The sequence below is a fragment of the Radiomyces spectabilis genome, assembly GCF_025331425.1.
Source record: "Radiomyces spectabilis strain NRRL 2753 chromosome Unknown BYT42scaffold_5, whole genome shotgun sequence".
Lineage (NCBI taxonomy): Eukaryota > Fungi > Mucoromycota > Mucoromycetes > Mucorales > Radiomycetaceae > Radiomyces > Radiomyces spectabilis.
In genome coordinates this window covers 303,464-326,068 of record NW_026251930.1, presented here as the reverse complement: position 1 = coordinate 326,068, position 22,605 = coordinate 303,464, and the positions used below count along the sequence as shown (strand labels likewise).

Genomic DNA, 22,605 nt, shown 5'->3' with positions numbered 1-22,605 from the left:
ATAATACTGCTTCGTTTCCAGTAACATGTCTGTTTAGTCAAAGAAGGCTTCCTTGGAAGAAATACAAGGAACGCAGCAGCCAAGAGCGCGTTTGATGTTGAAAACAATGATAGTCGTATCTATATCAGTTGCCTAGTGACAGAGATGAAAAAGAGTGGGATACACAGGATACAAAGCGAAGGATATGTACAAAAAGGAAAATACGGTCTCCACTCTTCATGAATAATGTTGGTATATAGGCATCAAGGCAAAGGTAAGGAAGACGGCCCAGGATGCGACGAGCCAGAATGAGTAAATGGACACATACACATACGACTTGCGTTCACGAAGTTGAGAACCGATGCCTTGAAGTTGAGCGGAAATCTCGGTGGATTTCGATTCGTAGGCTGGGCCGTACCGGTATTGTTTGGCTTCTTCTTCTTGCAGTTGCTGAACACACCTGAGACGTCGATCGCGTTCCTTCTTGTCGGCTTGAAGCCAGCCGTTCAGCAGTTTTCGATCCATCATCCAGAAAATCGCCACCACCAAAATTGAACAGCCGGCCATGACAAGGTAGAATATCATGACGCCATGGTATTCTTGCCGAAGGTCCGCTTGATCATCATGAGGGTCGCCATCATGATAGGTTAAATCCTGCACGTACCCTACAATGACAGAGACGATGGTTGTGCCGATATTATTGGCACATTTGTGAAGACCCATGCCGGTCCCGGCGAGTTCATGCGGCAGAAGCAACGAAGTCGAACTCAGCACGGAAACAGGACCCAAGGCCAAAGCAAGTGAGAACAGAATCATCCCCACGGCAGGCGGAGCCCATGTATACGCCAAGCAAACCATCGACGCGGTCAAGACAAAGGTGGCAAACAGCACTATCGAAACCATCATCAGCAACAGCGTGAGCTCCATGAGTCTCCATGTCACTTTCAAAACAAAACAAAAAAAAAATATATAAAAAAAATAGACATTATCCACTTACAGCTTGTCAACCGCTTGCCAAAGCGGTGAACAATGACTCCCATGACAGGTGCGGCGACAATGGGGACCACTTGAGTTAAACTACTTTGATACTGATATTTCATCAGTCACTAGGTGCCTGAGAAATAGAGACATGATCATATTACTTACCCCGGCCATGATGCTGGTTGTTTGGAAGCGAAACTGCACAAACTCACTGTGGCGCCCAGAAAATAAGATCGGATCAGACACATTTCTTTGGTTTTCTTCCCGCATGATGTATGGATAACTTACGTGGCGATATCATCGAAACTGCTCAGGACACTGGACATGATGAGTTGAACCCAAGGCACCATCCAGAAAGTGGCGGGAATGTACAGGAAGAGGGAGGCCGACCAGCGGAAAGAATTGGTGATTATCGAAGACGAGTTGTCCTTTTCTGTGCGTTTGAATTGGTTACGGTATTTGGCTTTGACCTGAACAATTTCTTTGCCAGTGACGGTCGCCCACCCGTTCTTGTACATGATCATCCAATAAACCGCATTCATGACCACCCCACTCGCGCATAGCATGGTGGCGACGTGGATCGGCAAAACATCCGATCCGGTTGCTGAAATAATAGGATAGCAGACCATTTTTGCCGCCCACTTGGTGAGCCGAGCAATGCATAACAAGATGCCAATAACAATGGCCAGTTGTCTGTCCCGGAACCATCGACTGAGAATGCCTTCTTGCATAGTAACAATCATTCCGCCCCCGAGACCATAGATTATCTGGCCAGTGATCATTATTGGATAGCTGTTACGGATTCCGGCAATTGAAACAAGGAGACTGCCAATGAAAATAACCATACTGACTATGGTGGTTGCACGGATGGACCCTAGGTGACTCACATCATCGATAAAAGTACCGGCCAGCAACGGCAGCACCGTATTGACCAACGAGACCGATGACAGGAGAATACTGAATTCTGTATTATTGATATGCATTTTCTGATAGGATAAATGGCAAAACGGGATTTTCAGTCCGGGAAAAAGGAAATGCAACGGTTTTTTTTTTTTTTTTTTTTTTTTTTTTACGGACTCACGTGCTTCAATGTTGTTTTCAATGTTCCCATTGTCGCCTCAAGATAATGGCATCCCACTGAAACAAACAAAAAAAAAAATCAGGGTGAATATAATGGCGCGTGGTGGTGTTGTATGAAAAAAGCGGGAAACGTACCAGGCAGTGCCAGCATACAAATGAGAATGACGATCTTGAGTTGAATGGATGCTTTCATCAAGGGATCCTTTTCCGATTCAGGATCGGTTACCTCGCGATCGCAGGCATTGAGTTCCTCGGGTGAAAAAAGATCTTCATGAAGTTTATGACTGGAGCAAGTGGATTGGTTGGAGACGGGTTTTGGGTCGACCGCGGATTGGATCTGGTTGTCGTCGTCGTCTTTCAAGGATCTCATGCTATCCCCTGCAGATCCATTCAATGAAATTAAAAAATGCAACACGACAAAGACGGATAAAAACGCGGTTATAAAAGGAAGAAAAGCGACCCAAGTTCCATGGTGGTGAAATATATCTATTTATGAGTATTTTATCCATGGCAAATCGGCATCTTGGATTCACTGCCGAAGAAGTGGATAGTGTTTTGTCCAATTCGTGGTTTTCGGAGGCAGCTAAAACTACAGCCAGAGCCGACTTATTCCAAATTTGGTAATGGATGACACGAGCTGCAGTCATGGTGTTGACTTTATTTCATTGCGACCGAAAATGCGTGAGGCATTGACGAGAGGGGGTAGCAAAATAATATATAAAAAAAGAAGTTGAAGTTTTCTGTTTTCTCAATTTTTCTTGGCAAGTCTTAAAATTGGGAGATCAAGACCAAAAGTCCTGTTTGTTCACCATAAAGAGGTCGGACAGAACCACGGGAATTGGAAGTCCTTCCAGGCTTTCGATGATTTTTTATTTTTCGTCCGAGCTCTCTAGTGCAACGAAGAAAAATCAATCATACATATTTTAGGGGTAAAAGCGCTTATACAGCATTATTCCACAAAAGCTGCATCATCTACATATGGAGAATACTGATTTCGTAGTAACGTATGTCCCGTCAGAGTATGATGTAGACGTTAATTGCGTGTTCGGCCCACGTGGCTCGGATACCTCTCTTCCAAGTAACTGACCCCTTGACTCCTGTTTTTTTCAACAGTGCCAATGGACTAGTGCACTGTTAATGAACTCTCGCATCGCTATTGATCAAGTGGAAAATAATAATGGTCACTGTTAGTGTTACCGTGGGTTTTCCTTTTTTTTTTTACATTATATTTATGCATTTCAGTGGCATCAATTCTAATCACGCTAATATCATTCTAGAAATGCACTGTTTTAATAATAGAACCACGAAATGAATCTCAAGCAGCATCCCACTGGCTACAAATAATATGGAATGGTTTCCGTGGCAGTTGTTGGAAATTTGATTCGAAAGGGAAAAACAAGAAGCAATACAGTAATTTGTAAATTAAGGTTCTTCATCTGAGCCGTTGATACATACTGTACTGCTTATAGCTATTGACGGATCTGCTTACCAATCCAAATTTTGTAAATGGTGGCACATTCGGGCAACCGAAAATCATGCTTCCCCGTCTCTGTAAGTGTATTGTACTTCGAGACGGGCTTTGAAGCGACGTGTGTAAAGAATATTCGGTGCCCCAGTCAATCTGAACAACCGTCATCCATGACAAAAACCTGTAGTTGAATCAGCCTTTCGCTTCCACTCTGAGCCGCACCTACTTTTTGCATCAGTGGCGATATTTTGAATGTCTCGTGACATAAGAAAATCACCATGGTGTTTTTTTTTATGCATAATAGAGAGGGTTTTGATTGTGCATTCAGGCGATGTTCTGTAGGCTTTGGAAATAGCAAGGCTGTGATCCAGTTGGTGCAAGAAAATGCTTTAAATGGTGTTCTTTTGATGAATATTATGGATAAATGGATGATGGGGGATTAACGTGCTACTGCCATTAGCAGTTTGGCTTGGATTAAAGTGATCCCCGTCAAAACATTCCATTGTGTTACATTGATCTGCATGCAAATGGATGCATCTTTCTATTCTTTTGTACACATTATATCGCGATTTGCTATCCATTTTACCAATGAATTTAGTAAAATAAAACGAAGGTCAACATAAAAGATAGGAGGAACACATCGGCTTGGGAAAAAAAGCAAAAAAGAAAAAAGAAGCAAGTAAAAAGTGCGATCCTTTTTATTCCTCTTTTTTTATTCTCTTGCTGCTTGAATTCCCCTATTCCGTTCCTTAGATCCCCTTCTTTTTTTTTCATTTGTTTGTTGTTACCTCATCTTTCATTCAAGTTGCTACAATGCACAAAGCCGTGGTATCTCTTGCGTTGCTGCAGATTCCTCTGTGTTTAGCCGCCAGCATTAAGAATCTCGTAGTTTTCGGCGACTCTTACTCAGGTACGGCGACGTCATGGCTGGGTTGGAACCATGGTGGATTCAATGCACTCACCATGCACTTGTGAATAGACGTTGGCAATTCTCAGCGATGGAGCAACGGTCCTCTTTGGAGTGAAAATGTGGCCGCAGGTTGGAATGCGTCGTTGTTCAGTTTTGCCTACAGTGGGGCTGTATGCGATAACAATCTGTATCCGGAACCAGTGGATACCAACGAATGGATACCCAGCATAAAAGACCAAATTGAAGCCTACTACAATTTGCAACTCAATCACGACCCAGAGGAAACAGCTTTCGCTATTTGGGTGGGCGTCAATGACATTCACCGGGCCTACGAACAACAACAAGGTGAGTCATTGAACTAACGCACTTGATGCCATGTCGCCTGCTCATCGTCTAATCGCATTCGTCTACGCGCATGGTTAGGCACTCTGTTACTTCCTGACTTTAGATCTGTGGCCGACTGTATTGGACAGCAACTGGTAAGTCAGAGGGGTCCAGGCCCACTCAGATCAAGATGGAAACTCATGAATTGATATAGCGAAGCGTACGCAAGGTGTTCAATTCGAACCATCTGATCCTGTTCAATGTCCCACCACTGGAGAAGATGCCTTACTTTGCTGATACTGATTTGGGCGAAAGCCGCAATCGATCGGCGATAGAACTCAACAAACTGCTTCAAAAGGATGTTGTCAACTTGAACAAGCATCATCATGCGCTCGAATTGGATATGGTGGATGTTCATTCCTTAATACGCGATATCACCGCTGATCCATTCCTTTTCGACTTCTCCAATGCGGACTCGGCTTACTTTGATCGAGAGTTCACTGAAGAACACATTGACGAATATGTATGGTGGGACAGGACCCATCTCACTGCAAGTAAGTTTCTTCAAACACATTCACTTATCTTTTTTTTTTATTTGTTGTGTCTTTCTTATTTCAGCATGCTAACCATGTTTTTTCATCCAGGTGCTCATCGTATTATTGCCAACAGTATCCTCATGGCCGGTTCGTTTATGCCGGCGACTTCGGTTAGCAAAGATATTGTTCAAAAGATTGAAACCCCCGATTCTCTGTATCGATCCCAGGTATACCATGTATCACCGCATGCGGGCGTCATTGAACGATTAGTGGAAGAACTGAACCAGAAGCCTGTGGTGCCACCGCCGCAACAAGCATTGGAGGATGAGGATGAACCATATACCTTGACTCAAGCTTACGGGTTGCTGAGCATCGGCGCTTTGTTATGTGTTGCGTTTGTGGTTTGGATCAAGCGACAGCGGAATAAGACTCATGGATGGAACAACTACTCGGCGTTTGGCCGATCGTCCAACCGTGGACGGTTTGTACCACTGCATAACAGTGAAATGATGGAAGCATAAAAAATACCAGATTTAGCAATCACCAATTTTGGTTTTCTTGTTTTGCCACTAAAAAAGATCCCCAAATACTTGTCATTTTCTTGTTGAAAGTATGTTTTTCCCTTTTTTTGTTTTGTTTGTTGCAATAAATAGCCATGATACACAGCGATGGATCCTGCCATGATGCATAAGGTGGAGTGTCCATCATTCACTGTATGAGCTAATCTCTTAAAGTAACCATGGATTCGTAACCAAGCTATCGTTACGGGAAACATGGGCATGAAATGTTTGCTTGTTCACGACTCCTCAGTGGGGTTTTTTGACACGGAAATCCCCGCAAACCAACAACAGAGAAAAAGAGGGTCGCTGACTCCAGTGAACCCTGAAAAAGAAGCTAACGAGTAAGAATGCACCATAGTTATAAAAAAAACAAGTAGGTTCTAAACTGGATGGTCTGTTTTAAGCTTCAATAAACACGCTCATCTTCCGTTGCGTTTCCAAGGATGGGGTCCGAAAGAAGCCATTCTCTTTGTTATCACTATCAATGAACCGCAGGTGAGTCTTTCTCATTTTATACTCGCTTGAAGAACGGGAAACTTTCATCGACCCGCTCACAGTCTAAGAAACTTATTTTTTTCTTTTGTTCGCTAAAAAAGGAAATTTTACAAGTAACCACGTCAAGTTGGCCGATTATATTAAGGGGCGACACAGAAATACAGGCGTTGCAGAACTGCATGGTGGATTCTTTTTTACCTCTTTGCTGATCTTATTTTTCCTTTTTTTTTTTTTTGTTTTTCTTCCAACGTATTGCATCTCGGCTTCCATCATCATCAACAACTGGTTAGTAACTGGTTATTTTGTGATTTGGCGTTTTATTGTATGAGAAAATAGTGTAAATAATCACACTATTAAAGAAAAACGAAGCAAGAAATCATGGTCCCAGTGTGTTTAAGTTTTCTCACTTTATTTTTGTTTTATATTTATATCTACAAAATCTAGAAGCGAATCGTTCTCGTTTTGATCCATCCCATAGAGATAACGCGTAAAACTCACATTTCGGTCCAAAGAAGAGCCAAAAAAAAAAGAAATATCTCATCATCCTCCCTGCCTTTTCACTTTCTCATGTCCAACACGATCCAGCCTTCCGCGGCTATGCAACCCATGGCACAAGACACAAAGCTTCATTATTCACCCATGGATCTGTGCGACTCATCACAAGCCCACCCGCACGGGATTCATTCACAATGGATCCCTACCACGCCTTTACCTTCACACAAAGAGGTGAAAGCCGAGCCCGTGAAAGCCGAGCCCTTTTCTGAAGATGACCTCTCAAATCCTGTGCCGGCAAACCCCACGTTGCTGCTGCCACAGCTGCTTCGACATTTTCCCGATTTATCAGAGTTCATTTTCCACCCTTACTTTTCCACCTTTTCGCGCTACTGGTTAGACCTCCAACACAACATCTTGCTGGCCAAGGATCCTCAAGCCCGTCCCGCCGTTCAAGCCTGGCTTCGTACCGCGGCGGCTCAGTTGTACCAAATGATGATTAGAACGGTGCAGTACAGCCGCAAGCAAGCTACCAAAGACGATGTCGAAGCTCAATCGCGTCGCATGTTTTCCGCCTTTCGCCGACTCCGAGATCGTACCGAGATCATGCAACAACTGTTCACCATCATGGAGAACGGCCGCGTCTTCTTTGGTCAGGACCCTGAAACCGCCATTCAGCCATTGGTTTCCGCTTTAGTAGCTGCACGCAAAGACAATAGCACCCCAGTCAGTTTCACAAACCTGTACGCGATTCAGCCGTCCTCGGATTATTCGGTGGATCCCGCAGTCTCCCTTCGCAGCTTGTCCTCCTCCTCTTCCTGCACCGATTCCACGTTTGACAGGCAGGACATCAAGCTAGAGTCTGCGGCTTCTACCTATGATGACTCGCACTCTTCTTCTGACATGGTGACTTCGCCTATTCCCGTCTATGGTCCCACCGATGTGAAACCACTGTCCATCAATCTGCGTCAGGCTCCGTCCAATGTCGATCCGGCTTTGGCTTCTCGTACCGTACCATCGGAGGCTTCCCTTCTTTCCTGGAGCCAGTCTTCCACTCCGTCCGACCCGGCGTCTTACAGCATGCACCTCACCTTGAGCCCTCCATCGTCACTTCTTGGTATGCCTGAACCAAATATGTCCCATCATCGAGGACATCATGGCAGTTATTATTCATCGCCGTCATTTCATTCCAACCAAGGCTCGTTACGGGATCTTCCTTTTACTTGGCATGGTCCCCGCTGTTGCACGATGCCGTATCCCGACAAGACCTCTCAGTGTCCATCGTGTGCTGCTACGCAGCCACCGTTCCCGTTGCCGAATGCTGGCTCTCACACGTTTGTCCAACCTACCGACCTGGTACAGCACAGTGCGGTGTGGTCGGTTCCTGTCACGCCGTTAGATCGTCCTTATCCGTCCAATTTTTGGTCCTGTCCCGCGAGTCCGGGCGGTTACGAACCACCGCATTACTGCAAGCTCGAAAGTGGCCAGCCTTTGTCCAAAGAAGAGGAAGATGGCAACGACGATGGTATTATGGCCCCACCACCGAGTGTCATTGACGATGACCAAGGCCGCGAAGGGACCGCTGAACTCACACTGCACGATGATCAGCGTGACGAAGATTATCAGCAACCAGACTACGGTGATGAAGACGAAGACGACAATGAAAGCGACGATAAAGACGGCGACTTTGAAGCTTTCTTGGACGAAGAAGACGATGATGCGTTGTGGCGGACAAAGAAAGCCCCTCGTCGTCGGAAAAAAGCAAGCGTCGACGGCGGCCGATCCCATGGCAGGACACCGGCGGACAAGAAGTATCCCGGCGATTCCGGCCGAGGGCGCCATTTTTCACGACGCACGGCCACATCTTACGATGCGCAAACCACGCACTACCTGAAATCGGTGTTTTTCAACATTTACAGTAAACGTGACAAGCTCACCAAGGAACAGCGTCGCCAAGTGCAAGAACGCACCGGATTAAAGCCCCGCAATATCACCTATTGGTTCTCCAATCACAAACGGCGGTTTCAAACCTCGCTTCTCGTCTTCAAACAAACCGTTCGCATCAGTGGCGGCCGCGTAAAAACATACGACGATTTTCTCCGTTGGCGACAACACCGTGGATTGCCCGAAGAAGTTATGGACGACGAAGTTCTCCCCCAGTAAATAGTTCCATCCTCTTGTTCATGATATAAAAACAAAAAGAATGCATTGATCTGCATAACTGTGTAGCAACTCTTGAAAAAAAAAAAATGATGCAATAATAACCCAATTTTGACATGCTTCCAAAGTTCTTTTCTTCATTCTGTTCTGATCAAAAGCTGATGTGTCATCATGGGCCATTTTTCCTTGATATTCAGGGATGAGTGCCCTTGTTAAATTGTGAGGATGCTCCACAGATAGCGATGTCTAATTTTGAGAGAAACGAATAAAAAAGAAGCTCAGTCACTATGGTGAATTGCAAGAGTCTTCTCAGTGAGCATTACGAAACCCAAAATTATTTAAAGACTCAGATCTCTCCTTCAACCTGAACAAAGTCCTTGACCAGCACCGCATTGCAGGGTTGTTGAAGCCTCACAAAATTATACGCGCAACCTTTCTGCCAACGATGAAGCGTCTCATTGAAGTGTCGCATTCAAATACCAAGACTACCGCCATTTATTGAAAAGATTGCGAGCTAAGAAAACGCGTAAAGTTTGCTCGGAAAAAATGGGCTCTCAATTGTGTCGAAGCAGGATGTACAACTAGTCTGAGTATACATTTAAACAGGTAGAACCCGGACCGACATCTGCACAGAAAATGAAAGTCTTTTGACCCCTATTTTTCCTGGTGCGGAAATGCCCCAAAAGTCATTTTGATATCTGACGAGGAAACATTTTTGAAGAAGACGGCTTCATCCTCGTGTAAAGGTGGGCGCCGCGTATTTGTTGGGGTGAGTAACTAGATTGACAAGTAGATCAAGCTTGCTTCGGAGAGCAGTGGATATTGAATTGTCCTCCTTCATGTTTTTCTTCTATATGGGCTGCATTGAAAACGTTGAAGGATCTGTGTTTCGTGCAGCATTCACTACATATGTAATTCTACTGACTATGGCATATTGAATGCCTGTAAAATGTTCAATAACCTTGATTAAAAAAAAAAAGGTCCAATGAGCAACGGGTGGAACGCCTGCATCTGCATGAACCAGCGCGTTAACCTATGGAAAATGAACCCGTATCGTTGTCACGGCAAACTTAAATTGCCATGTAATCCATATTCGAAGTTGCAACTTGCACCTGTTAGCCTCGGTATAACACACCAATTCCAGCTCTGTATTTTTTTTTGTCCTCTGGCGTATATAACGCCTTTGACGGCGGGTTCACCTGTTTTTACACCTCTTATTCGCTTTTATAACTTATTCATTTACTCTGTAAACTATGGGTACGGCAATGACTCTGTCGCATTCCTACCGGATTTCGATCCTCGCATGCTTCGGCGTTACCATGCTTTGTTGCTACATACTATCTATGGAGATGACAGCTATTCGGTGGTGGAAACTCAAGAAGCTGGCTCTGGCCTTGTCCGCTGTCAGTTTGATCCTCATGTTAACATGGAATAAGATAAAAACACCACTCATGTTCATGTATTCGTGTTTCTTCAAACCGTTGGGTGATCATGGTGCCAACTTGCAAAATCGTCTGGAAAGCTTCTACCGAGATCAAGCCAATAGTGAGTGACATTTGAACTCTGTGCAACTCAATCTCCCCTTGATTTGCTCCTTTTTTCGCCCCTTCTTTTTTTTTTCTCCACTTTTCCCACCCTGTGCATCTAAAAAACGTTCATGTCCATGCTAAGCTCACCAGCACTATTATCCTTGTAGTCTACGATGCGTCCCGGGGATCTTTATTAAGAGGAAGAAAAACCATGCTTCGTTTATGCTCCGCTCAGCTGAAAGAGCAACTAGCACAACAAACCGGTGCAAAAATCAAGCCTGTTTGGATCGATCTTGGTGGTGGCACAGGTTCGGAGCTTTTACTGTCACTTCTCGGAATAACCACGTAGTGTGGCTGACGACGGGTTATTTTTCTTCACTTAGGATGGAATATTGAGCAAATGAATGAATGGTTTCCGATTGACCAATTTGCCAAAGTCATTCTCGTGGACCTCACACCTTCACTGTGCCAGGTGGCGCGTCAACGGTTTAAGGAAAAGGGATGGGCCAACGTGACTGTTTTATGCCAGGATGCAGCGACATTTCAGCTGCCTGACAACGAACATGGATTGGAGGGCACAATTGATTTGGTCACCATGTCCTATTCACGTAAGCGCAGCTATGTTCATGGAGCGTGATGTGCTCAGTTCATTAATTACGGCGGTGGGTGATAGTATCGATGATGGATCATTTCTATCCGGTCGTCGACAGGGTGCAGTCGTTGTTATCTCCGCAAGGCATCGTAGGGGTAGTGGATTTTTATGTTTCCGGTCGTTCCGCGGCAGCTGCAGAACAATGGTCTCCTCAACATAACCGGCAATGTAACTGGTTCACCCGATTTTTTTGGAACGTATGGTTCGATTTTGATCATATCAATCTCAGTCCTGGGCGACGTGACTATCTGGAATATCGGTTTGGGACCATCAAAACGCTCAATCGTCGTAATCATTTTATCATTCCATATGCGATTCAAATCCCTTATTATGTATGGCTCGGTTGCTCCAAAGCACGTCAAAGCATGATGCACAGCCCGGTATCGGATGATAACGTGAGCATTTCCAGCAGCAGGAGCAGTGCTTCGGATTCATCACTGCAGCAAGGATTTTCTCCTACTTCCTTTTCTCTTCAGAGCAATCCTTGGCGACTTGATTACGATAACGCCTTGCCGCAACACACTCAATTCCGATCGTATATCTATGCATTCACCTGGGAGGACCCCCGTGTGGACCTGCAGCACATGTCGATCGGAAAAGAAGATATTCTATTTGTGATTACCTCGGCGGGCGACAATGCACTGGAATATGCTATTCAGGGTCAGCCGAAACGGATTCACTGCGTGGATATGAACCCTTGTCAGGTACCACATGCGTAACTTTTATTTTCCATTTGTTCGCTTTTGAATCGCGACGCAAAAGAAAACGCGATGCACCAATGTGGAAAAGAAAAATGAGGGCTAGTCTAAAAAACTGGGTTGCGATTTCCATGATTCACGTGCTAAATTTAACATTTTTTTTTCTCGGTAGAATCATTTGATGGAACTCAAATTAGCGGGCATTGCTTCACTGTCCTATCACGATTTCTGGCGAATGTTCGGTCAAGGCAGACATTCTGGCTTTCCAAGGCTGTTACACGAGATCCTATCTCCGCATCTCAGTCCGTACGCGCTTCAATACTGGGTTCAACACACCGATCGTTTTGCCTCGAAATTCTACAAAACGGGTTATTCAGGTCTAGCATTGACGTTGATTGAATGGTGGTTAAAAATGAATGGGCTTCTGGAAGATGCTCGAAAAATGGCAACTACATCGTCCATGGAAGAACAGAAAACCATTTGGGAAACCCGAGTTCGGCCTGCCATCTTCTCACCCATGATACGAACGGCCATGGACAATCCATTGTTTATGTGGAATGCTCTGGGAGGTAAGTAAAAAATAAAAATAAAAATAAAAAATAGACAACTCCGAAAGGAGCGTGGTGATATTCGTTCGTTCCAGTAAAAATAACTGTTTTTCCTAAATATCATAGTTCCAAAGAATCAGATGAAGATGTTCCTTAGTGAATGTACGACCGAAGAATATGTGGCTAATACGTTGGATCCCATTGCCCACCAATCGCTTATCAGCGGAGACCAGTATTTCTATTATTTATGTCTTATGCAACATTACCATCCCGACAATTGCCCTTCGTATTTGACACAACAAGGGTTTCACACTTTGAAGGTAAGGTGAAATTGGAAAACCAAAAATCAGTAACCTTGGTAAATCCCAACCATTTTCAATCTCAGACCTCCGGTGCACTGGGCGCTTTCAGACTGCACACCGATTCTATTCTCAACGCGTTGCAATCGCTTGACGATGACTATTTGACTCGATTGGTGGTGATGGATCACATGGATTGGTTCGACGAAGCGCATTGTGAAGAGCTTGAACAGGAAGTTATGCACATGGCACGCACCCTAAAGAAGGGTGGCCACGTCTACTGGCGCAGCGCCAGTCGCCAACCGTGGTATAATACGTTATTTCAGAAGCATGGATTCAGTCGTGTTGAAGGTCTGTCGGTTCGCCAAACTGGAACAATGATCGACAGGGTGAATATGTATGCAAGTTTTTACCGGGCCATTAAATAAACTTTTGTTAGATGCACGTTATTTTTTCTCTATTCGTGTTGGTTTTTTTGGGAAGATTTTTACATTGCTATTGTTTGTCTTGTGTAATTTGTGCAACCGTTTGATGGTATGGCAAACTCATGACGATATCGTACTTTTGCGGTTATTGTTGGATTCTGTCTGATTTGCCAGAAATGGAACGTTGGATAATTTCTTTGGAGACTTTTCTCTCTCGTTCTCATACGATTGGCCTGGTGTTAAAGGCAAAAATAGATAATTTTAGAATTCCCAAAAGTGTGGTGATTCAATTACGTGAAAAATTTTCTGTATCGTGAAGTAATCCTGCATTTACTGTGAGCAAAGTTGTTTGAGTACTGTTCATAAATCTTGTATTTTTATGACTGCAAAAGATGGAATTGCATAAAAAAGAGTGAAATATCTGTCATCTGAAAGGTTCAATTTGGGATCTATTTTTTTTTCGGGCTTTCCGTGAGTTCCATAGAATTTTTTTTTTGTCTCGCATTGGTGAACTTCGATCTGCTTCTGCTTGTGCAATGTTTCAAAGTGCAAATATTATAAATATACAGGAAAAGGGCGGCCCTGGGCACGGATTTTTTTTTTTTTTACCTAATTTCGTTCCAGTCCTTTCTCAAAAAAACCAGAAAAGAAAATAGCTCATTATGAAAGTTTGGGCCATTACTTTTAGCATTGCGACGCTAGTGGGAGGTCTGGCCAACGCTGCCGATGTTCAATACAGTGTGGTAGCGTTTCCGAAGCAATCCCAAGGCGTGGCTGTTTCCGTTGGCGGTCAGAACCATCCATTGTCAGCTGATCAGAACGTGCCCAATCTCTTCAAGGGCAAAGCCCCTTCAGGCGATTCGTATCAATATGTCATTACCGAAGGCCAGCAGTCGACTGCCGAATCTGTTCAACGTAAATTGGCTCAGTCTGCCACTTCCACTGGTAACGAATTCTTTAATCGCTCCCAAACCGTCTTTGACGTGCCTTCACTTCCTCAGGCATACAATCCCGTTTATACACGTAAGTAAACAATTTTTCGAACTTCAAAACGTGATGTTTGGCAATTTAATTGGATGAAAACGATGGATGGATTAACATTTTTTCTCTGTGCTTAGCCCTTTACACCAATATGAACCGTTCCAATGAAATCGCCACAATCGTAATGAAGGCGGACGGCGCTGCTTTGGAAGCCATTCTTAAGGATCCCTTGGGAGGTGCCAAGGCTGCCGAGGTGTATTCCATGGCCTACATCAGCAGTGAAGAAGTGCATACCTTCAAGGGCGCTTCCATCAAAAACAGCGGTCAATCCACCAAGGATTACGCCAAACAGTCGTACAAGATCGAATTCAATAAATTCAACAATGCCACCAAGGGAAACAAGGAACACTTGTACGGTCGCTCTGTTGTCAAGCTTCGATCTTTGCCCACAGATCCTACCTTTGTGTAAGTCAGCAATGTTCGTCAGGTCTCTCTTTTAAATGTGCATTTGGTTGATATTTTATTTGGATTACAGGAGAGAGAAGTTGATGCTCGACATTTTGGGCGCCTCGGGTGCCGCTACATTATCAGGCAGCTGGGCTCGTTTATACGTGAATGACGAACCTTATGGCTTGTTCTTGATGATCGATGATGCCTCTACTCGTTTCATCAACGCCGCTCTCCACGGTGGCAATAATGATTACCCTTATACTGGTAAGCACGGCTAGAATCTCGATCGCCATTGATCTGTTCACTCACTCAGTTTTATTTCTGCGTTTTTACAGGTGCTACTTACAAGGGCAATGCTCTCAGCGATGACAAGGAAGCCAACCTCGTGTATAAGGGCGATGATCCTACTGTTTATCCCAAGGATGTTTACAAGATGGAAGATACTGGTGAAACCGAGTATAAGAAGAAGAACAACACGCTGACTCCTCTGATCAAGTTCATGAGCGACTTGCAACACGTGCAAATTGCTCAGGATGACAAGAACCAAGGCAACATCTCCAAACTGCTGGACCCCGATCACACCTTGATCCAACTGGCTGTCAGTTTCCTCAGTGGTTCCTGGGATGGTGTCTGGGCTCAGGCTAGCAACTACTATTTGAACCAAGATTTGAGTTCCCAGAAATGGACTCTGATCACTTACGATTTCGATGAAGCTCTTGGCAATGGAGCTCCTGAAAACCTTTTCAATGTGACTTATCAAGATTTCACTCCCCAGGGTGCCAAGCGTCCCATGATCGAGCCTTTCATCAAGTCTCCCTACTACAGCAAGCAATTTGAAGAAACCGTCAAGACCCTGGTCAAGCGTTTCTTCAAGCCTTCCGTCATTGAACCTCGTTTGGAAGCTTGGCATAAGATGCTTCGTGAAGACATTATCTGGGATCGTGCTCTTCCTGCCCGATCTCCCGGTCAGCCTGTCAATTGGACCGTAGACGATTTTGACAAGAACTTGAATACTACCGTCCAGGGTAACCTTGGCATTGCCGAATGGATCCGAAAGCGTACCGATAGTGTGAAGCAGCAATTGAGTTTCACCGAAGAGGATGATCTCCCCGGCCTTCCAAAGTACACTGGCGGCCGCGTCATGGACAAGGATGGCAATGTTCACAGCATGAACAAGAACCAGAACCAGAACCAAGATGGTGGTAACACCAACAACGGTAACAATGGTGACAACACCAGCGGTGAAACCGGTGACAAGGCTAGCAATGCTGGTGTTGCGGCGTTTACTCCTGTCTCCATGGCGGTCGGTATGACCGTTGCTGCTGGTCTCTGCGCCATGCAATGGGTCCTGTAAACAAGAACGGATGCTGGATTTCCTTCTATTCTTTTAATTTTCACCACTCTTTTTTTTTCATCATGATAATATGTGAATAAACCATTGATATCAAATCATAATTCATCATCTATTCATACGGTCCTGGAAGTAAATTGTAATAGAACTTTGGTAGTAAGCTTGTGATTGAACCAATTCCGTGAGTTTATGAACCTTGGCAACAGAAAGGGTAGCTGTTGCCGAAACCGCTGTTGTCAAACCCAGATAAACTGCCTTCATGAATAATATTCATTACAGTTTGGACACAGTTTTTCATATTTCGTTACTGGTCTCTCTGAGCTGTCCGGTGTATTGTGAACAGAAACCACGTCAAGGTCAGTGACAGAAGAGAGCGTATGCTGATCGTTATATTTTTTTTATAACATAAGCAATTAAGCACACATTGATTTTCCAAGGCTGCCAAATCAAGCTTTTATCTCTCTTCCAAAACTTTTTGTATGTAACAAGCTGAACAGAAACTGGAGCAACAAAGAATAGCATGGTTTGGGATTAATCTCGGTTGAAGAGATCTCATTTGTGCACGAACATTTGGAGCCAAAGACAATCCACCAATCAGATGCGTAGTTGTTCGGTTTCCATAGCAACGAGTGTCCTATCGCGTAATGGGTGTCTGCGGCGCGTTAAATTTTCGGTCGCGTGCGCAGTCTCACTTCAAAAGATGCGTCGCGACTTTGGGGAGCGCTGGTTTGATCTTTTTCCACGAAACAAATCATGTCGCAGCCGATCGAAGACGAAGAAGAAGACTACGGACCATTGCTTATTTCTCATTTAGAGGTGAGGTTTTAAAATCCTGTCTTACTCTAGAATGACAATTGAACCTCGTTACTGAACGGTACTGATTTTTGTAGCAAAGCGGCATTTCGGCGACAGACATCAAGAAGCTAAAAGATGCTGGATTCTTCACAGTGGAAGCCGTGGCTTATGCTCCGAAAAAAGCATTGCTCGCCATCAAGGGCATTTCCGAGACGAAAGCTGATAAATTCCTCGCTGAAGGTGGGTGAACCGTTCATAATGGCCAAGTGCTGCGGTTGGTGGGATGCTGATGTTCAGTTACTTTGCGTTTCCAAAGCTGCCAAAGTTGTCAATTTAGGCTTCACTACAGCGATGGATGTTCACCAACGACGACAAGAGATCGTCACCATCACAACCGGTTCCAAAGATCTCGACAGAGCACTGGGAGGTATGAATGTTGGATCCTACAAGACGGATCGCTGCCCTGCGTCATGAATCGTTCATTAACCTGTTATTTTCGCAGGCGGTATTGAAACGGGGTCAATCACTGAAATTTTTGGCGAGTTCCGTACCGGAAAAAGTCAACTGTGCCACATGCTCGCCGTCACTGCCCAGGTAGGCGACAGATGATCCTTGTGCTTGCTTGGGAAACGTTGATATTCTAACACTACGCCACAGCTTCCCATCAGCTTTGGAGGAGGTCAAGGCAAATGCTTATACATCGATACCGAAAGTACATTCCGTCCGAGTCGTATTCTTTCAATAGCACAACGGTAAAACATGGTACGATGCGATGGCATGGAAAACAAGGCAACTAAATACAGAAATTTAGGTATTCATTAAATGGAGAAGAAACATTAGACAACATCGCATACGCACGAGCTTACAACACGGATCACCAAACATCACTACTTATTCAGGCAGCAGCTATGATGTCGGAGGCAAGGTAAAATTGCGTGAAATCTGAAAAAATGATTTGGAGTCAATGATAGCAAGGAGGACTGATGGATGATTTGCAGGTTTTCGGTGCTGATTGTGGACAGCGCGATGGCGTTGTATCGTACAGATTATGCAGGGCGAGGAGAATTAGCCGCACGACAAAATCATTTGGCACAGTTTCTACGGCATTTGCAGCGATTAGCAGATGAGGTAAGCTAAAACGAGGCTGAACCCAAAAAATGGCTGATCGGAAACTCATCTCATCGTTCTTGATCATAAAAAAAAAGTTTGGTGTAGCCGTAGTCATTACCAATCAAGTCGTCGCTCAGGTCGACGGAGCGGCATCCATGTTCAACCCGGATCCCAAAAAACCAGCAGGTGGAAATATTATTGCTCACGCTTCCTGTACAAGGTATTTATTGGAAATGTTGGGTTCTCAGGATTCAGTAAAGGGAAAAAAGACATTATAATACAGAATGTTATTGTTTCTAGATTATATCTTCGAAAGGGACGTGGCCCCAACCGTATATGCAAGGTGTATGACTCACCATCATTACCAGAAAATGAATGTACATTTGCCATCCAGGAAGATGGTATTTCAGACGCTGTCGAAAACTAATTTACCAATCAAAAAACTGTAAAGCATCTCATGAATAAATATATAAACAAGCAAGCCTCCGGACAATATTCCCATCAAATACATTGACGAATGTCTGACTGTGCATATTGCATGACGAGCATCACTCCTTTGGAACAAACATGAGTATCACACTTGACTACAATAAATATGCTAGAGTTAGGACAAGCCATCTATGAAGTCCATGAACTTGAGGTGGTGAAACTGCTGTATGCTTTTGTCCATTGTCAGTACTATGATAGCTTGATTTGCTACCATGCTGTCTTATTCGGCAAGTGAAGAGCCTGTTATTTTCATCTTGATCAAACAATGGTTTCGTTATTGTTCTTTTATAATACGTCGATTTACTCAATGTTTGGTTATCTTTGTACCTCTTTTTTTTTTTTTGGCACGAAATCATGATCAGATTTTTTTTTTTTTTGCTACAGATCTGGACACACGTTTGAAGGAGTTGTTCCGGGAGTCGCACCGGGACTACCTGTAATGGATCTCGTGATCAGCATGTGAGAAACCAAGTTTTCCATGATAAATACCCATTTGCATATTATCCTTTTCGACATTTGTTTTTATGATCCTTTGTAAGACTAGCATCTCTTATTCATGGAGTTTGAAGAAGTTAGCAAATTTATAAGACAAGAAACGGCACAAGATGTAAACTTATCTACGACATCACTTGATCTTCGACTTCACAATCCACGCATCGTCGATTCCCCATATATATTTCCTGGCAACAGTTTCCATCAGCAGGACCGACATGACAGTGAAGGGCTTTCGCGACGCATGACCAGTGTGACTAAGTTGGTTCGACGATTGAAACGGTCGAAATCAAAGTTGACGAAACCGGACCTTCTGCCAGATCGTTCTTTGGTTGATTCTCCGGGCAGCCCCATAGCTTGGGATGGATTTCAGCAGGATCTGGCCTATTACCGATTATTCGATGGTACCTCAATTTATATCAAACGCATGCTTGAAACCTCACCTTAATATAAAATTGCATAATTTTGTTTAGAATCCTTGACATCCTCAGCGAGCGGATCAAGGCCTGCAGGAATTTTTTCCCGCTCAAAACGTTTACGCAAACTGGACCGCAACGAATCGGATCAAGAAATAACGGATAATACAGGAACCCGAGAAACCGACGGCGAAACGTCCCCTTTTTCACCGTTTGAAGAGACGACTACCTTGCAACGGCTGAAACCACCGCGTACCTATCGAAGTTTGGATGATATGTCTTTGAACCGAAAGCGCCCGAATTCTAGCATTGTACCGTTATATGACGATGACCGATCAATCATTAACACTGTGTAAGTGGGATGGCCCTCATATCGGGAAAACGAGCAAGATGATAACGCCAAATTACTTGTTATATCAGCGATCCCGATCTATTGATTGGCTCCTTAAAGAAAGAGGCAGATCAGTTTGAAGAATTATTGGTGTTCCAGTTGGACAAAATCGAGCAGTATAAGAAAGAAATCATTCATTGGATAGCCAAACTGAAAGAAATGGACGATGCTGTTGAGGTTCATAAGCGAGATCAGAGGAAATCGATGAATGAAATGATCTGAATCGGGTGAATTTTTATAGATATTGAGCAGCAACATCACAACAATACGCTCCGAAAAGTTGATGACCATGAAGCAAATACTCAACGAGACAAACAAGCGAGAACCCTTTCTGAAAAAGGCGCGTGATCAGCACAAAAAAATTGTGCGTGGTATTGAGCATTACAGCAAATCCAACGATTCTGGTATCCGTCTCAAGCAATTGTTGGCCAAATACGAAACGGCTCATCATCGCGAAATGATTTCGGCAAGGATTCGATATTGGATTTTCCCCATTGGTAAGACACATTCCCAGATCGAGAATGCTCGTACAACACCGAAACAAAGAAGAACAAATAAAGTAACCCTAGAAACTCTGTAGTTGCTGCGTTATCGATAGGTGTAACGTGGTTGTGTTTACCATCATCCTAAAATTGCATTCCCCAATATCCCTAAACTCAAACATTATACCCAACTGTCATCGTTTGTTTTTTTATTATCATTCGCCTCCAATACAATGAATGTTTATGACAACATTGTTCCTTTCACACGTGGAGCGCTTGCACGGTTTTTCCAAAAGCCGTGCCGATCCATTCGGGCGCACCTTTACTCCATGATAATGAATTGATCTCTGATTCGGCGGTATACGCCAAGACCGGATCTTTGACCGATCGTGGCAATTGTTGGCTGTGACGTTGTTGCTGCGATGGTTGCTGATAATAGGAATGGCGATGCGATCCTTCAACATCAGCCATTTGTCGTTGGATACTCCAAACCAGCACTTGAGAATCCTCCCCTAGTAACGAAAATTTTTGTAAGAAAAACAAAACGGCTCTCCTTTCTCGCATCTATGCTTTCTATAATCTTTTTTAAGGCAAGAAACACCCACCTCCAGTAGAAAGGAGATCAGATTGTGTGGTGGACCAGCTGATGCAGTTGACGCTTCCTTGATGACCTTTCACAAGCTCGGCAACAGGAGCACTTGGATAACGAATATCCAAGATTTGAACAGCCGAAGAATCCATATGAAAGGTGGCCAATAAATTGGGATTGCATCGGTTGAATTGCAATCGCAAGAGTGGAAATGTGCCTGGATTGCCGGCCGTGTATTCTCCATTTGATCGGCGCGGAACATTGGAGGCCGCTGGAGGCGCCTCGTATAGAATTGTTGAATGTTCAAGCGATCTGTATGACAAAATAAATGATATGAGCTAGAATAACAAACTGTGTATTGGATGATGAGGATAGTACCTTAAATCGAACAGTCGAACTGAACCATCGGCACCAACACTGGCAAAGATATCAGCCGATCCATGCATGAAGCCTACGTCGTAAACATCGCTGTCATGGGCAATTAATTGGGTTTTGGCTTGATTGGTTTCAACATTCCAGACTGTGCATGTTGTGTCGATGCTGGCTGTAACGATTAATGATGGATCTGTTTCGTTCCAGTCAAACGAAGTGAGCGGAGCGCAGAAATCGGTTTGTTTCATCTATGCATTCTTCGTTGAACTTGCTGAATTTGGGAGAGAGGAAAGACCTCATTGGTGCCTGTATACTTACGTTGACCAGTTCAGCTTTTTTCACTAGCTGTTGCATATAATAAGGTGGGCTTGATCGGCCACTGGAGCTATTGATGGAATTGCTGGTATTGCCGTATCGTGGGTTATCCACCAATTCCCATATCCGTAGAATGTCGCCCGTCGTAGCAAGAAGATCCGAGTTCCGTGCATCACCCTGATATTGAAAGCCGGTAGGAGATTTCAATCTACAGGCATTACATTATACTCCGGGAAAGTGGCACATGAAGGTCCATTCCACATCATGACAACCAAAAGAAATTGAAGTGCAAACAATCTGTCTCCTTCTTTCGCCCTCCCTCAGCCCAGAAACAAATAAAATAAAAGAAAGCCAGACCAGAAACATACCCTCCACGGTTCCCATAAAACTTTGGTCAGGGGATAGTGTGAGTCCGCTTCTGCCACAGCCGTAAAATCTCTGGGTTGATGACTGGAACCGTAAACACCATCAATCAAATCAGTGCGCTGAATAACTTGTAGCTATCAAATGCTAATGTTACTGAAAGGTTTTCTTAGGGTTTCGGTTCAGATGGTAACTTACCTTGTTGTTGCTATCTTCTATGAAGCTACCAATGGCCATACGAAACGCTTTGCGCTCATGGGGACATTTGCTCCAGTCGAGAGCAAACACCGACCACGGAGCATCATACTGGTATATCTCTTTGGACGAGGAATTGGACGTTTGTCTTGAGTTATGCATGAGCGACAACAAAAACCGAAAAAAAAGAGAAAAGCCAAAGATACCAACGCGAGAAGCCAGATTGCGTACCAAGGCGTTTATATTGATGTCGACGTCATCAATCAATTAATAAGGGTAAGTGGCACAAGTTAATAAAAAGGAAGAATAAGGAGCTCATTTATGACGATCTTCATCTCCTCTGACTTGCTCAGTGTTTGAAGGATGTCTTGTTTTAGATTTATCTGACAATGTGTATTGAGGACATGTCTGTCTCGTTCAAAATTACATACAGCCATCCATCAGGACAATGCAGAGTCCTGTCTAATGACGTGAACCACTTTTTTTTATTACACGATTGATTGATCACATAGTAACAAGAGCATCTAAATAAGTAAAAATGCTTTTATATTGGGAACTGGGCATATAAACATGGTACAATTTTTGTCAGCTTGTTGCTTATGCGACGATCCGCTTTCAAACAACGTTGGCGCGAGATTGGAACCCAGCACCATCGTCGAATCGATCATTGGACACTGA

At 44.0% G+C, this 22,605-nt stretch overlaps 8 protein-coding genes across 8 annotated transcripts; 6 read left to right on the top strand and 2 right to left on the bottom strand.

Annotated features, from left to right (window-relative positions):
- Positions 1-216: 216 nt before the first annotated feature.
- On the bottom strand, positions 217-2,410 carry BYT42DRAFT_612819 (major facilitator superfamily domain-containing protein; the record flags this gene model as incomplete). Its single annotated transcript, XM_051571671.1, has 6 exons — positions 217-869; positions 977-1,067; positions 1,126-1,171; positions 1,249-1,946; positions 2,042-2,097; positions 2,176-2,410. 6 exons carry the CDS (start codon positions 2,408-2,410, stop codon positions 217-219), a joined length of 1,779 nt encoding a protein of 592 aa, XP_051424275.1.
- Positions 2,411-4,054: 1,644 nt separating this feature from the next.
- On the top strand, positions 4,055-5,809 carry BYT42DRAFT_288069 (GDSL-like Lipase/Acylhydrolase-domain-containing protein). The gene is made up of 5 exons (XM_051562871.1): positions 4,055-4,418; positions 4,488-4,763; positions 4,842-4,897; positions 4,957-5,296; positions 5,387-5,809. The coding sequence occupies exons 1-5, from the start codon at positions 4,322-4,324 to the stop codon at positions 5,797-5,799; spliced, it is 1,182 nt and encodes a 393-aa protein (XP_051424274.1). The 5' UTR covers positions 4,055-4,321; the 3' UTR covers positions 5,800-5,809.
- Positions 5,810-6,587: 778 nt separating this feature from the next.
- On the top strand, positions 6,588-9,144 carry BYT42DRAFT_604045 (uncharacterized protein). Its single transcript, XM_051571088.1, has 2 exons — positions 6,588-6,618; positions 6,778-9,144. Exon 2 carries the CDS (start codon positions 6,901-6,903, stop codon positions 8,986-8,988), a length of 2,088 nt encoding a protein of 695 aa, XP_051424273.1. The 5' UTR covers positions 6,588-6,618; positions 6,778-6,900; the 3' UTR covers positions 8,989-9,144.
- Positions 9,145-10,403: 1,259 nt separating this feature from the next.
- Positions 10,404-13,139, top strand: BYT42DRAFT_494036 (uncharacterized protein; the record flags this gene model as incomplete). Its single annotated transcript, XM_051564267.1, has 7 exons — positions 10,404-10,530; positions 10,682-10,822; positions 10,898-11,122; positions 11,188-11,870; positions 12,037-12,433; positions 12,539-12,732; positions 12,798-13,139. 7 exons carry the CDS (start codon positions 10,404-10,406, stop codon positions 13,137-13,139), a joined length of 2,109 nt encoding a protein of 702 aa, XP_051424272.1.
- A 610-nt stretch (positions 13,140-13,749) lies between these two features.
- Positions 13,750-16,033, top strand: BYT42DRAFT_564861 (coth protein-domain-containing protein). Its single transcript, XM_051567795.1, has 4 exons — positions 13,750-14,159; positions 14,255-14,582; positions 14,653-14,831; positions 14,903-16,033. The coding sequence occupies exons 1-4, from the start codon at positions 13,799-13,801 to the stop codon at positions 15,919-15,921; spliced, it is 1,887 nt and encodes a 628-aa protein (XP_051424271.1). The 5' UTR covers positions 13,750-13,798; the 3' UTR covers positions 15,922-16,033.
- A 624-nt stretch (positions 16,034-16,657) lies between these two features.
- On the top strand, positions 16,658-18,322 carry BYT42DRAFT_564857 (DNA repair protein RAD51). Its single transcript, XM_051567794.1, has 9 exons — positions 16,658-16,734; positions 16,809-16,953; positions 17,030-17,140; positions 17,216-17,307; positions 17,371-17,465; positions 17,525-17,638; positions 17,712-17,841; positions 17,919-18,043; positions 18,124-18,322. The coding sequence occupies exons 1-9, from the start codon at positions 16,672-16,674 to the stop codon at positions 18,248-18,250; spliced, it is 1,002 nt and encodes a 333-aa protein (XP_051424270.1). The 5' UTR covers positions 16,658-16,671; the 3' UTR covers positions 18,251-18,322.
- A 1,173-nt stretch (positions 18,323-19,495) lies between these two features.
- Positions 19,496-20,241, top strand: BYT42DRAFT_544947 (uncharacterized protein; the record flags this gene model as incomplete). The annotated part of the gene is made up of 4 exons (XM_051565785.1): positions 19,496-19,572; positions 19,641-19,788; positions 19,853-20,108; positions 20,210-20,241. 4 exons carry the CDS (start codon positions 19,496-19,498, stop codon positions 20,239-20,241), a joined length of 513 nt encoding a protein of 170 aa, XP_051424269.1.
- A 40-nt stretch (positions 20,242-20,281) lies between these two features.
- BYT42DRAFT_564852 (WD40-repeat-containing domain protein) lies at positions 20,282-22,208 on the bottom strand. The gene is made up of 6 exons (XM_051567793.1): positions 21,931-22,208; positions 21,738-21,869; positions 21,373-21,546; positions 21,061-21,302; positions 20,699-20,994; positions 20,282-20,605 (listed from the first exon to the last, which is right to left on the bottom strand). The coding sequence occupies exons 1-6, from the start codon at positions 22,087-22,089 to the stop codon at positions 20,355-20,357; spliced, it is 1,254 nt and encodes a 417-aa protein (XP_051424268.1). The 5' UTR covers positions 22,090-22,208; the 3' UTR covers positions 20,282-20,354.
- Positions 22,209-22,605: the final 397 nt, after the last annotated feature.